General features: G+C 27.4%; 2 protein-coding genes across 4 annotated transcripts; one reads left to right on the top strand and one right to left on the bottom strand.

Moving 5' to 3' along the window:
* Nucleotides 1–1,666: 1,666 nt before the first annotated feature.
* On the top strand, nt 1,667–8,266 carry Ova (ovaries absent). 3 transcript variants are annotated; one of them, XM_072901930.1, is made up of 10 exons: nt 1,667–1,805; nt 1,919–2,123; nt 2,404–2,585; nt 2,964–3,272; nt 3,463–3,603; nt 3,719–3,916; nt 4,047–4,223; nt 4,319–4,820; nt 6,154–6,805; nt 7,644–8,266. In XM_072901930.1, exons 4-9 carry the CDS (start codon nt 3,027–3,029, stop codon nt 6,774–6,776), a joined length of 1,887 nt encoding a protein of 628 aa, XP_072758031.1. In that variant the 5' UTR covers nt 1,667–1,805; nt 1,919–2,123; nt 2,404–2,585; nt 2,964–3,026; the 3' UTR covers nt 6,777–6,805; nt 7,644–8,266. The 3 variants fall into 3 exon arrangements, with proteins under 3 accessions (XP_072758031.1, XP_072758032.1, XP_072758029.1); XM_072901931.1 differs by having other exon boundaries at nt 1,738–2,123; nt 2,999–3,272; XM_072901928.1 differs by having other exon boundaries at nt 1,739–2,123; nt 8,157–8,266.
* Nucleotides 7,475–15,328, bottom strand: Pig-t (phosphatidylinositol glycan anchor biosynthesis class T). The gene is made up of 8 exons (XM_072901932.1): nt 14,956–15,328; nt 14,706–14,883; nt 14,144–14,378; nt 13,901–14,068; nt 13,534–13,828; nt 8,805–8,957; nt 7,928–8,174; nt 7,475–7,795 (listed from the first exon to the last, which is right to left on the bottom strand). Exons 1-8 carry the CDS (start codon nt 15,128–15,130, stop codon nt 7,540–7,542), a joined length of 1,707 nt encoding a protein of 568 aa, XP_072758033.1. The 5' UTR covers nt 15,131–15,328; the 3' UTR covers nt 7,475–7,539.
* Between the last annotated feature and the right edge of the window lie 238 nt (nt 15,329–15,566).

The raw sequence follows: 15,566 nt of genomic DNA, 5'->3' as shown, positions 1-15,566 counted from the left end.
GTAATTTCAATAAAGGCAGAAAGAAAGCCTTCCAATATCGTGAAAACGATATCGTTGCCATTCGTCGTACGCAACTAGGACCTGGTTCTAAGTTCACTCATAAATTTTATGGACCATATGAGATTATCAAAGTCCTGCGCAATGATCGCTACGTGGTGCGCTGGATAGGAGAAGGCGAAGGACCCAAGCAGACCTCATCTGCCGCTGATTCCATGAAGCCTTGGACAAGCGATGACGGCGAAGACCTATACCAGAGTGAAGAAGAAGATAAAGGCAGCGGACATTCGGGGCGAGTGTCCGGTCAGAATGGCCGAATGTGAGAGAGAGTGTGTGTGTGTGAGAGAAAGAGAAGATGCATTTGTTTTATGTACGCGTGATTGGTGTGTACGTATGATTGATGCATGATTGGCAGCGAAATGCGCGACGCGCGTATGCATACATGAGAGCGCGACATAAGTCCGCGACAATTGAATAGCAAAAAAAAAAATATTATGACACATCAGGAGAAGACATTAAGACATTAGTGTGTGTGCAGTTTTATCGCGAGGTTTCTTTTTGAGGTCATTTAATTTTCCGTTTGATTAGTGTCCCTTTTCTTTCGGGATAGTTTAACTATTTAATAGATAGCAAGAAAATATTGTTAATAAATATTGTTATAAATGCATCTTCTCTTTCTCTCACACACACACACTCTCTCTCACAAAAATATATATAAGTATATATATATATATGTATATATATATATATATATATATATATATATATATATATATATATGTACATATATATGTAGCAGAAGAGAAATATAAATTTACAAATAAAAACTGAAATATATAAAATTATTATTTATTTAGCAATATTTATGTAGTTATAAAATAATGATACACTTTGGAAAGAATTTTAAATTTTAATTATTGTAATCAACCATTCAACCATGTCACTCACAAACGAGTTTTCTATAGCAGCCATATTATATATCTATCTCCTCCTTTTCTATCCCACCAATGTTGTACATATTTTTCGGGGTCACTTTTTAGATCTATAGTTATAGTATAGAAGTCTGTGGAAAGAAGCCTGAGAGGGGTCATGCTGCCATTTTTCAGGAAACACTTTTTCCTCCAAAGAGTAAAAAGAAACAGGAGGACCACATATGGCCACAGACTTCTATATATAACTAGACCGCTAACTTCCTTATATATTACACCTAAAAAGTGACCCCGAAAAATATGAACAACATTGGTAGGATAGAGAAAAGGAGAGAATAGATATGTAATATGGCTGCTATAGAAAACTCGTTTGTGAGTGACATTGCTTTTTTAAATTCAACCAATCAGCGTGACTGTCATACTACCAATGATGACGCATATACATAAGTTTTGTACATATTTTTCGGGGTTATGTATTTTGCTGGAGTTAGCAGTCTAGTTATATATAGAAGTCTGTGCTTCTTTCTGGTTATATTATGCGCGTACTAAATACTGGCCAATCACAGCCATTCTATTCTTTAGAAGACTGGCTATGATTAGCTAGTACTTAATACGCGTATTAAGTGCTCGGTGTAAACTGCTTATGTATATATGTTTATGTATGCGTGCGGTAAAATACGACGCAATAACCAATCAATCTTTCGCTCTTATGAAAGAGTTGTAAATTGATTGGCTACCGTCGTCTTTAGTCGTGCGACAAGTGTTACTTCGTTCTGTGTGCAGGGAGCCATAAGTTGACGAGGTTGACGTGACGTGTCGCCATCTCAAGTTCACCATATGCCTGTCGCATAGTGTAGCAAAAGAAGGAACTGCCGATCGGTAAACCTGACACCTTATTACGACTATGTTCACGTAGATTCTGCGATTCATAAATGGCGATACGAATAATTTCGGAAATTAATTCTGTTTGTAATCGGACTCAATTTTTGTAGAGCGCAGGTCTCGTGTATTTAAGTGTCTGTCAATTGTCATCGATCTCCACAGAGAAAAACTCTCCCGCGATGCTTAGTTGGGTGGCAACCAGTTGTGTTAAGCGTTGCGACGCCGCAGTGTGTTGTGTAGCAGTGTGCAATACATATTAAGGTGTCACGAAAAAGTGATTACCACATCGGGTGAAATATCTATTTCGAAAATAGGGTACGTTGAACGAGAATAAGCTCGGGAAGAAAAGCTTGCTTTACAATAGAGAAGTCAACATATATAATTTTGTTGAATTCATATGCAAAAATATATCTTATGTTCGTTCATGACGATACGTAAAAATTGTCATATAAAGTTCTTTTTCTTGTGCGTATTTATAAAGTTACTAAATTAAAAAATTTCTAGTTCTTAGTTAATATGGTTTTAAGTTAAAGAATTTTTGGAATCTTTTTGATTAAAAAAAAGAAAAATGCGTGATATAAAGTTTCTAAAATAGACAAAAGGCCATCCGAGAAAGAAGGACGAAAATATTGTACATACTATTATCGTAGCTACACTATCAACTATCACACAAAAAAACGTGAGTGAAGATGAAGCTTAGAGTATGTATTGTCACGCTCTTGAACGACATTGAGCTTGACACAACTTGCGAATAGAATCGCAAAAAAAGAAAAAAAGGTATGTAGATATAATATTTGCAATTGGCTTTATTTTCATAAATATTGTTACACTTTGTCATTATTAACACTTTGCCACATTTGCTGTATGACATATACCGTTTTGAGTAAAAAAACTTCACATATTAGTGACATATAGATTATGCAATAAAATATATTATTTATTGATAATGTTATTTGTAAGATTGTTTCTATAGAAGATAATTTAATGTTAATAATATAAAATAAATTATATGTTGTCTTATAGGAAATCAGAGTTTTTATAGAACTTTAACATTGATTAAATAATTTAACATTTAAAAACATTACTTGTTGCATTGATACATTTTTATGTGTTAAAAAAATTATATAAAAAACTATATCAAATTATTTTTAACAGAATAAAAATAAAGTAACCTATACAAAACATCATAGGGCTTTTCATACAGTGAATATATCTTAAATGGGGAATAAAATTGATGATTTTGGAAATATGAGGCTGTCAGCTATGCAAGAGAGTGATAGAAGTGGTGTAAGAAAACTGCCTCAAAATCAAGTCTCTAATGATGAGATTATAATGAATGATACTACTAACGATAAATATCTCGAGGACAGCAGAACTTTAACAAGGGAAGAGGGTTCTATGGTATCAAATCTTCCTCTCTTATTTGCTAATGGATATCCTACATCTTTGGAGAAAATTACAATGGTATATATAATTTAATTTTCTATTAATATCCTATCTTTAATTTAATATCCTATCTGTCATTTTTTAATATAAATTTGAATTATTTTACAATATTTTGTAATTAAAGAATTAAAAAAAAATAAAACTACATTGCATGATGATTTAAATTCTATTTATGAATTTACACAATATATTGAGTATTATTCTGCAGGTACAATTGGAACGCTTTATTTTGTTTATGGTTCACTGTTCGTTAGGCCATGATACTACTAAGGTTATTAACAGGCCTAAGTGGTGGCCTCAAGATATTAAATTTTCAAATCCGCTAACAAGACCTAAAAAGATAAATGATGTAAGCAGTCTTTTACTATTTAAGAATAATATTTATATTTCTTTTATAAATTATGAAATATAAAATCATATAAAAACTATTTTTCCAAAGTACTGATTCAAGAATATCATTTTAGAACTGGATGGCAAATCTAAAGAAATTGGTTTTTCGATGTTACACATATCACAGAAGTGAATATTTGTTACGTTTTTGCTCTTATTTAGCACAATATCCTCATGAAGAATTAGAATATGTTAATAATTGGGATTCAACGACTAGTCTATATCATAAAAGTACAGGAAAGCTACTAGTGACCTTTCGCAATGAAAACAGGGTGTGTATATGTGTATGTGTTTTAAATTTTAACATAGAAGAATTATATTAGAATTCTAAAACCTTCATTATAGTTTGTATTGATATATCTCACTTTTTGATTCAATAAATGAGAAAATTTTGTGTTTAAGTATTATGACAAAAAAAATGACAGTCCTCGAAGAACATTGTTATCTCATAATGCATCTTCATCGGGTTATGGAAACAAGATTAAACAACAAGTTCCCATGATGGTTCAACCACTATGTGATGATATTTATTTATGCGACAATTGTGATGCTGAATTCATAGGTCTTGCAAAAATGAAGGTACTATTATCATTTCATTACTCTTTCTTACAAAATTTTTTATATAAAATGAATTTATTTCATGATAAAATGTTTAACAATCTTTAATTATTCAGGAACATGAAAAAATATGTTGCGAACAAGACGGCGATAATGGCTCGCGTTCATCTACACCAGATCTATCCATAGTCGAGCCTGAACTGCAACAGGATCAATTTCTTGAATATTTTCAATTATTTTCAAATAAGACTGAAGCTAAGTCGATTTGTGTGAATAACGTGAGTGTTCCTGATAACAGTGTTGTTAGACGAACTTCTCGGCGTGTTAGGAGTTCTTTTAGCTTCGCAAGATATGCCACTATCCCATTTTCGTCACCTGCCGGTATAATGTTAACAAAGAAATCGAAAGCAATGACCGAGGACACGCAACAAGAACGATTAGATAGAATCGAAAGGCATGTTACAGCGCCTGTATTAAATGATTCATGCAGACCAAAATGGCTAGACACAGAAGTAGATTGTGATAGATGGATAGTGACACATAAACAAAGTCGAGATAAACTGACAGATGATTATGTACATCAATATAAATTTGTGAACTCTTTTACAAGCAAACCAAGTATGTATTTTACTATATCAAATATACATTTCAATATCACTAGGCATTTTATATATCTTTGCTATCTAGTTTTAAAAATTAACTTAAAATACAGTTAAACTTCCATATTCTCTCTCCTGCTTTTATAGTTTTTACTTTTTTCTGCTATTTTCCTGTTATATATTTGCATGACTATGACAGAATGAATACGTAGAATGAAAAAGGGAGTGAAACAGATGATATATCATGCATGCTCGTAACTTCACCTGTCGAATGTAGAGAGTTTCCTTTGTCAATTATTTTATATAATATATAAAATATTGTGTATTGATTAATTGTTTTCATAAATGAACAATGTAAATATTTTTATTATACAATAGTGATGGTGTATAATACAAGATACATTGGTTTTTATTCAATCAAACATGTTAATTTTCAAATGAGAGTGAACATGAAAACTAAGATATTGAGTAAATGAGCTGTACAGTTGTAAACTAATTAAAAGTTATAAAAATTAAATAGGAAGATTGAAAAAAATAAAAGAAACGAAATAATAACACTAAATTGTTACACATCAAAGACAAATTATTCTATATTATTCATTTATTAGATTAATTGATAGACTATGTACACAAAATCATAGAAAAAATAGATATGTAGTATAAATATATAATCTACATTTACAAGTAAAGTTATGAACATATAGGATAATATAGTCATGCCATTTAAATAATGGAAAAGTAGCATAAAAAGAAAAATAATGAAACTAAAATAAATAAACATATATATGTGTGTGTGTGTGTGTGTGTGTGTGTGTGTGTGTGTGTGTGTGTGTGTGTGTGTGTGTGTGTGTGTGTGTGTGTGTGTGTGTGCGTGCGTGCGTGCGTGTGTGTGTGTGTGTGTGTGTGTGTGTGTGTGTAAAGATTTATTTGTGTATATATATATACTTTTATTTATGAAAAGAGATAAAGAAATAGTAAATAATGGCTGCATTCAAGAAACAAATTATCAGTGAAGCAGTCGATTTTCATTCAATCAAATATGTTAGTTTCAAATGAAAATGAACATGAAAACTAAGATATTAAATAAATGAGCTATACAGTTGTAAAATAATTATAAGTTATAAAAATTAAATAGAAAGATTGAAAAAAATACAGTAAGCAGTTTGTGATTACTGGCCTTTACTGCTACATTTATAAATTTAATTAGATCAGTTACATTTTTTGACGAATTACTCAACCATTGTGCAACTATTGTATTCCCTGAACGCACCCATTATTATATGAAAAAGTTATCATAGTACAATATGTCAGAAAAAAATTTTTAAAGAAGTTTATAAATTTGTTCTCTTTAGTGCTGAACATACGATCACAACTGCTGTATGCCACATGTCGACCTATTTATGTTGTTCTTACTCGCCTGAGTGAAAAACAAATTGATGAACTAAAAAAGGATTCCTCAAAATATCAGTGTCCTCAGAAGAACATCAATGTGCGGAAAGTTTTATTAATGAGAAGAGTAGGACCAGCTTGCAAAACAAAACCGAAAAAGACTTATGAGCAAAATGCGTTTGTATCTTCGAAACGTAAAGCACCATTCGGAAATGAATTAGATCCGATTATTGTTGAAGATGAAGATATCGGTATTAATACAACAACTAAAGAAACTTTAATCGCATTTACTGCTGTAAAATCATCTTTAGATAATGTGGGGACTATAAAACCAACCAAAGAGAGAAAAGGCCCGTCAAATACAATAATGTTAATTGACCTTTGTTCATCTGATGAAGAAGGAAATGATCACAGTAGTCGAGCATCCTGCGACGAGAACAAAGATCCTATGACTACTACGGATTCTCCAATTGCAAAGTCTCTCCTACGAAAATTGACGCCGAAACAAACTTTACGCGAAACTTTGCATTTACCTCGTACACTTATCGACAGACTGGTTATTGAACAACGTATGGAAAGAAGATAAGAATAAGAATTATCATCTTTTAAACGAACGTATGTTTTTTTTCCGATCATGACACTTTAAAAATTACATCCATATATTTATAAGTTATTACTAAGATAATAGCTTATCCAGCTTTTGTATATGTGTTACATTTCTTACATATTTATTATCCTATTGATTGATTAATTGATAATAGGATAATTTGAATAGTTTATACTAAATTATCACGTGATTGTATAATTTCATGTTATTTGAGGAATAAAAATGGAATTACATTATAGAATGAATCAATTGATTAAAAAGTTATAGAGTTATAGAATATAGAAACTTGTCACATATACAAAATATGAAATATATATAAATTAATTATATATAAGTATATTATATATAATTTTTAATATAAAATAAGTTTTCAATTTTTAAAGTAGATATAGATGTTAAAGTATGTACATATAAAATTCCGAGAACAGAATGTATGCACTTTTTAATATTTTCCACAGTAAACATTAAGAAAATTTTATAATATTGCAAGATCATTGATATTTAACAAGAGCAATTTGCATTTTATATATATATATATATATATATGCTATATAAACCAAATATTTCTCATTAAAGAAGTTGACAGATTATTTTTAATTTCTACTATCACATAAAAAAAATTCTTACATCTACATTAATAAAATGTATTTAATATATAAAGAAAATACATGAATATATATTTATTTAATTGAGAAATATATTTTACACATTCATATACAATACATATATTCATTTATAATCTTTATTCTTGTTTTCTCTTTATTCTAAATATTTTTTCTATAAAGAAGGAAAGCAATTTACTTTTCCAATCTTTCTCAATGCGCTTCAAGACCAATCTTTTTGTAGAAATATTGTGAAGGGGGCCGAATGCTAATGCGACGGCCGTACACGCAAGGCATATGACATTGTAAGGCATACTGAAGTCAGGAGTCGGAAGACTGATAAGCAAGGACTCTGTCCGTAATTGTACTAAATAGTCATCCCTCGAAGCGTTAAAACTACAAGTTTAGTTATTGTTGACATGAGTAGTGACACAGTTTATCCGGCTTATGATAATAACGAAAAAAATTTTCTCATTTTGACATTAGTTATTGACAGACAGAGAAATTGTTAAGATAAAGAAAACGAACCTTGAATTGATTGTACTTCCATCAAATGGCAGAGCGGTATAATTTCTAGCTATGGGTAACAAAGCTGTAACTATGGCTGGTCCCATGTAAAAACCGTGATTAGCGTCTGGTGGATATTCCTGCCATTTAAGAAATAAGTAATCTATATCGATAGTGATTTTCATTATCGAATGTGGAGGTAGGCGCAAGATTAATTCTAAGTAATACGGGCTTTTTCTTTCTTTTCCAGGTAGATAACGCTGCGCCACTGTAATGTACACAATATTACATGTTACAAAATATATGTATTGACATTTATGTTGTCAAGTTTTCATATAATAAAGTTTTTTTATAAATTTACTAATTGTTTATATTGTATATACAGGGTGTCCGGTAATAACCGCCTCACCACTCATATACAGGTAGAGCCGGTCAAACTGAGTAAAAAAGTCCTCTACCATTTTTCGATTTTCGAAATAATTATCGAGAAATTAATTAACAGATTGACAAATCTAGGCGAGTACAAACGTGCGGCGAGGAGACCCATCCTACTGCTACGCGGTTACTAGGCGCTCATTGAATGATAGGAGGAGCGGTCTACGACTGGAAATGGATGCGTATAAGTAGCGTGCCTAGTAACCGCGTAGCGGTAGGACGGCCTTCTTGCCGCGCACAATTTACTCGCGTGGATTCGCCGATCTTTTTTAATTAATTTCTCGATAATTATTTCGAAAATCGAAAAATGGTAAAAGACTTTTCTACTCAGTTCGACATGCTCTACCTGTATATGAGCAATGAGGCGGTTATTACCGGACACCTGTATAAATATATGTATATTATAATAGATTACGAATAGATAATAGGTCTATTCAAATTATTTAATTTTATGCCTACTTACATGGATGAACTTGTTGTCCATTCTGAGTTATTGTAATAGAATGTAAGTAAACTAATAAGTACCATGGAATATTTTCCAATAAGATCACGTCTAATGTCTGCCAGTGATTGTTATATAATTTAGTTACTAAACTGCCTCTTTCTTGACCATATCCTAAAAAATTAGATATTAATATATACGTCTCTCTCTCTCTCTCTCTCTCCTCTCTCTCCCCCTCTCTCCCCCCCCTCTCTCTCTCTCTCTCTCTCTCATTTTGAGCTCTTTAAAACAAACATTTTCATATTGTAATATCAAGATAAATTCAACAGTCAAAATTTTTTAATTATATTGTTAATTATATTATATTATTGTTTAATTTAAAAAATCAATATATTGAAATTTAAGAAAAATTTTTAATTTTTTGCTATGAAGTTATAGTTTGCATAGAATAGGTAAAGCTTACAGCTTTTTTCTCAAATTATTGCAAATATTTCTAAAATCTTGCGAATTTTAAAATAAATATCCTGTAAATAATGTATACACATGAATATTTGAGTCACATAATTTGCACGGAGTTTAATCACAATTTTTCAACTTATAATAAAATATGATAGAGAAATAAGTTAAGTGGCGTAACAACGACGATCTTTTTATATATTTTTTCTTGAGGCAATGAAACATTCGAAAAGTGCAACTATCTTTTTTTAAATGAATCCTCTCTAATTAATTTATATAAATTGATCAAAATATTCGAAGTAAAAATTATGAAGGTAGGTCAGAAATTCAATAATGTATGAGATATTTTATTTTAATCTGATATTTTGATATAAAATATGAAGTATTTTATAAAATATTCATTTTTCTATAATCTTAAATATTTTTATATGTAGAGTAATAATTGATATAAAAAAGATTCATATAAAAAAAGATATTTTTAAGAAAAGATAGTAGTTATAAATTGCAAAACTGTATTCACTTTCTTAAAAACAACAATGTTTCCTTTACATCAATTAATTTATCTCATTATTTTCTACAAAAAAATATTTAAAAAAGTCATTTAAAGATATTTCATAAAGTAAAATATCATTAATCATTTATAATTTTAGCTATGCTATCTTTATATACTTTTTTTATGTCTAATATTTCAAAAAATCAATTTATATTTAAAAAAATTAAAAATTTGAAGTTACAAAAATATATTTTTGAAATTAGTTGCACTTTTTTGTCATCTCATATACGAGAAAAATAAGATTATATTATACAACATTCAATGATTCAATCTATTTTTTTTATTTATGCAGGTTAACAAAAAATAATTTTTTTTTCAAATATAAGAACAAGACTAATTACTTCTTGTAGATTTGTTGGCGTTAAACGTTTTCAGTTGCTCTGTTACATCATAATTTTGAAAAATGTGATTAAAATTGCCAGGAATGATTATTTTAATGTATTTTGTAAAATTATAGTTATACATATATTATTAATACTTTTACCCTTCAAAAGAAATTTTTTGTATTGACACTTGTAATTATATTAATAAGATATATTCATGAAAAATATGGAGTTTGTTGCAAATTAGATAATTGAGGATCTATACCAAATAGTTTTCAATAGTTTTCAAATTAGATTATTGAGGATCTATACAAATAGGATTCAATTATGTTTATTTAGACTTAAGAGTTTTTAGGTCACAGTATATAAATCTAATAATAAAATTGACAAATTCAAATTGTATAAAAAATATTTTTTAATTTTAACATCCATATCAAGTCTTCTATTTTACATTTATCAGTTTTAATCAATTTTTCTTTTTAATGGATTTTTTTCACCTTCAAAAATCCTTAAATTTAAACAAGTATAAATAAAAACTATTTGACAGATTTTCAATAATTCAATTCGCAATAGGTCGTATATTTAACTATAAATGTTATATGAACTATAATTGATGTAAATTTGAAGACTGAAAGTTTTAACAAGTTAGTTAATTTGATTGTGATAAAATTCTCCAAAACATGTCACATATACTATAGTTATAATATGACAAAATACATTAAAATAATCATTTCCCATAATTTTAATAATAAATTTTTCAAAATTGTGACATAATGGAAAAATTTGAAAACTGGAATCATATTTTGACATAAAAGAAATTACAAGAAATGAATAATCTTTTTTTAAATTATGTTATCATTGTATAAAAAATTTGTCCCATGCAAACTCATTCTATAAATAATATGTTTTCTAACAAATGTAAAATATTAATAATAGAAACATAAAATACAGTCAAAAAATATAAAAATAAAATTCATATACATATACATATACATATACACACACACACACATATATATATATATATATATATATATATATATATATGTCTCAAATTATTTTAATTCCAATTTGTAGTTTGTTTTATATTTCAACAAATATTTTTTAATTTTTTAAGGATACTCAAAATGATATTCCAAATCATTTTCTCTTGAATATAGTTTTGAACATCTCATCATAAATCACATGTATTCAAAAAATTCATATAGCCTTATTTATTTCGAATTATCAAAAAATTCAGGTAATTTTTGGATTGTGTGTGCTAGCAACTAATAAATAAATACTTGAAAGTCTAAACTACTGAAATTTTTGCTCTTTTGATTTGACTTTGCTTAATTATTCAAAATTATTTATACAATACCTATTGATTCAAGATATTTTGTTTTCATATTGAACAAAATTGATAATATATATGGGGCATTCCATACGAAATCGACCACTTTTTTCCGCGAACATTTTTTATTTGCTTCATTTTTTTTATGTTTTTGCACTTATTGAAAGTAGTTTCCACGATTTTTTTTAGATTTTTATCTCTATCCATACTCGAGTTATAAATTAAGAAAAGAAATTAATAAAAAAAATTTAAATAGTTATTACTTTAAGAAGAATAAAGATATTGGCATTTATCAGGTGGTCATTTTTTTTGTTTTTGAATGTAGTTTTTGAAAAAATTTTTAAAAATAATTTGACATCGTTTTAGTCAATTTTAATCGAAATTATTTTTTTTTTCCTTAATGAGACCCCTTCGATTTTTTTCTAAAAAATTGATGACATTTTAGACTTAAATACAAAATTTTTGAGCCATGAGCGAAGAGGAGATTCAAATAACTTTAATTTTTTAAGACCATTTTTTGCAATTTTTTTTTCCAAAAATCACATTTTTTGGTTTTTTACATTACTCTGATAAGAAAAAGAGTTTACAGACATAATAAATACTCATTCTAAAATATTAATAATAGAGAAAAAAATTTTAATATTTTTTAAAACTATATTTTCACTGTTTTTCTAAAAAATAATGTTTATTAATTTCTTAGACGACTCCTATCGAAAAAGAAGCTTTGCAAATAAAAGAGTAATTAAATAACATTAATTAAATAAAACATTTTATTAGAAATTATAATACAATAACATTTATTTTTTAATTATTTTAATTATTTTTTAAATTATTAAAAAATAAATGTTATTGTGTTATAATTTCTAATAAAATGTTTTATTTAATTAATGTTATTTAATTAATCTTTTATTTGCAAAGCTTCTTTTTCGATAGGAGTCGTCTAAGAAATTAATAAACATTATTTTTTAGAAAAACAGTGAAAAAATAGTTTTAAAAAATATTAAAATTTTTTTCTCTATTATTAATATTTTAGAATGAGTATTTATTATGTCTGTAAACTCTTTTTCTTATCAGAGTAGTGTAAAAAATTAAAAAATGTGATTTTCGAAAAAAAATTGTAAAAAATGGTCTTAAAAAATCAAAGTTATTTGAATCCCCTCTTCGCTCATGGCTCAAAAATTTTGTATTCAAGTCTAAAATGTCATTAATTTTTTAGAAAAAAATCGAAGAGGTCTCATTAAGGAAAAAAAAAAAAAAATAGTTTCAATTAAAATTGACTAAAACAATGTCAAATTTTTTTTAAAAATTTTTTCAATATTTTTTTTCGAAAACTCCATTCAAAAATAAAAAAAATGACCACCTGATAAATGCCAATATCTTTATTCTTCTTAAAATAATAACTATTTGAATTTTTTTTTATTAATTTCTTTTCTTAATTTATAACTAGAGTATGGATGGAAACAAAAATCTAAAAAAATCGTGGAAACTACTTTCAATAAGTGCAAAAACATAAAAAAAAATGAAGCAAATAAAAAATGTTCGCGGAAAAAAGTGGTCGATTTCGTATGGAATGCCCCATATTCAATACAATCTTTTTAAATATATCAAGTAACATATAAATTGAAACATCCAAATTTAGAAAAGATTTTTAAATTAGGAATGAGATATTCCTATGCATATATTCAAACTAATAGTTATTTTAAACTTATTAATAGTAGTAATTTGTATACTTGTTGAAATATAAAACAGAGTGTAGTTCTGAAATAAAAACATATATTTTATAAATATTTTTGTTACTTTTGTATTTGATATCTACCATTATAGTATTTCACATATTAATAAACAGCCTGTATATTATTATATTCGTATATATAATATTAATTACCAAATCCAATTTTCTAAAATTATATTTTAAATTATAATTTCAGAAAATTGGAGTTGTTAATTAATATTAAATATATATGTATAATAAATATATGAATATAAAATTTATTAATAAATTTATTAATAAATAAATTTAATAATACTGAACTATAAACTATATAAATTTAATTATGAAAATATTTCTTAAAATAAAACACATACCTATAATATATCTATTTGCGTAGAGGATTGAAGGATAGTTTATAGTATTAATTGGCATATTATACATAGCAGCAATATTAAATATTCCTTTACTAGAATGAGTTCTGATATCATATACTGCTATTTCATTCTGTTGTCCTCCGCGTAAGCTAATAATTCTTGTACTCGGTGGTGGTGTTAATTCGTATACATGATTTGTATTATTGCTCGATATATCGACATACACATTACTTAATGTTGCAAGTGGGCATGCACCTTGAAGCCCCATTCCAAAAAATTTTCGTATTGACCAATCCTAGTAAATTAAAAATATTAATAATTGAATAGTATATAATTTATGACTTTACATACATTAATTTGTTTTTACCTGATTCATATCTGTCATTATATCATATGTTAAAGAAACAGTCTGTCGTAGTTCTAAAGAAGTTCTTGTGCAAGTTATATCGCGACATATTGATCGAAAATGTATTCCAATGGAATGATAATTTGTATTATGAATATGTGCAGAATTTAACAATGTTGCTAGCCCTCTCTAGAGAAAAAGTAAATTAGTTGCTACAATGATTTAATGTACATATAATGATATACATGCTTTACAGTTATGTACCTTGGAATCACATGGCAACAATTTCTTAAATGGTGTTAGATTTTCAGTACAAACTACTTCTTTTGGTAGTGATGAATAACGTAAGTGACTAGCATTTACTATTCTATCTATGACTAGTCCAGTAGGACGGAAAGTAAACTCTGGTGACATACTATTAGATATATCAATAAAATTGAGAGATGCGCAAAATAATCCAGCTAAAGCATTTGTTAGACCTTTCCATTCTTTGTCTATACTATAAAAAAATTTATATTATGTTTTAAATATATTAATAAATATATAAATATCTTTTTAAAATTTTTCTATATAGTTAAATTTCTATATAATTCTTATAATTCAATTAAATAATTTCTTTAGTAAAATTGTTATTCTGTATCTAATGCATATATATCAGAAATTAAAATAGCAATTGAAAAAACTTTCTGGTCTCATATATAGATTCAAGTACTTTATTGTTTGATATATGAATATTTGATTATATTTGATATTATATTTAATTGTTTTATATTATTGCTAAATATGAAAAAAATCATTACTATTTAAAATCAATACTATTTCTTACTTTGTTACATTCTTATTAAACCAGGCAGTGATTTCAGCACCAGGTCCAGCATCATGGAATGGATATCCCCATTTTTGATAATTCCATAAACCTTCTGTTAAAGTAACATGTAACTCATCGATATTATGACGACCTATGATTTCGCCCAATCCTCTTGGAAAGAGATGTGAATGTTGAACTAAAATTATTTTTCTTTATATTTATGTAAATACTTATTACTTATGTAAATAATTACTATTCAAGTACTTACGTGTTTCTATATATTTTGCCGTTTTCCATATCGTAGTAAATTGAAAATAAGCATAAATGTGATTACTTGACAAAGGTTTCAACATTAACTCTTCATCAAAGAAGTCATTGTATGCATTATTACATGTTATCATACCAATTAAACCGGTAAATAATAATATATGTGAGGTTAGCATATTACTTTAAGTTAGAACGCACTGATTAGATAGTTTTGTTTTGAGTTAATCACTATAACTCTTTTCATGAGATAAATATCTATTTTTTTACATTTAGAAATAAATTGGTGACAAGTATATACAAACGTATACGATACAATCGTTGATATTGTTAGGCATGGAGACTAGAGACAAGGAGTACGAACAGCATAGGAAAAGTTACTAAAACAGCGTTCCCAAAAAGTGGGACATCAAAAGCTTCTAAATTTGACCACAAGCGTCACTTTTATCGGTAAGAACCCAATATGAAGACTAACCGGCTAATATGAAACCATGAAAACGTCTCCATGTATAAAACATACATCTGATATTAGTTCGGTGTGCATTTTATTATTTTCACATTTATTATTTTATTATTTTTACAAAATTTATACTTTTTATATTAAAATGGGCAAAG

The sequence above is a fragment of the Anoplolepis gracilipes genome, chromosome 11 (assembly GCF_047496725.1).
Source record: "Anoplolepis gracilipes chromosome 11, ASM4749672v1, whole genome shotgun sequence".
Taxonomy (NCBI): Eukaryota; Metazoa; Arthropoda; class Insecta; order Hymenoptera; family Formicidae; genus Anoplolepis; species Anoplolepis gracilipes.
This window is presented reverse-complemented; position numbering and strand designations above follow the sequence as displayed.

What these genes read in the sequence shown, in the direction of transcription:
- Pig-t (XM_072901932.1), bottom strand. Translation starts at nt 15,130, where the DNA reads ATGCTAACCTCACATATATTATTATTTACCGGTTTAATTGGTATGATA. An exon ending in GGCAAAATATATAGAAACAC is followed by an intron (nt 14,884 to 14,955) that starts GTAAGTACTTGA and finishes AAATAATTTTAG; the next exon opens with TTCAACATTCACATCTCTTT. An exon ending in GGAAGTACAATCAATTCAAG is followed by an intron (nt 7,796 to 7,927) that starts GTTCGTTTTCTT and finishes CTAAACTTGTAG; the next exon opens with TTTTAACGCTTCGAGGGATG.
- Ova (XM_072901930.1), top strand. Translation starts at nt 3,027, where the DNA reads ATGGGGAATAAAATTGATGATTTTGGAAATATGAGGCTGTCAGCTATG. An exon ending in CTTTGGAGAAAATTACAATG is followed by an intron (nt 3,273 to 3,462) that starts GTATATATAATT and finishes ATTATTCTGCAG; the next exon opens with GTACAATTGGAACGCTTTAT. An exon ending in TAGGTCTTGCAAAAATGAAG is followed by an intron (nt 4,224 to 4,318) that starts GTACTATTATCA and finishes TTAATTATTCAG; the next exon opens with GAACATGAAAAAATATGTTG.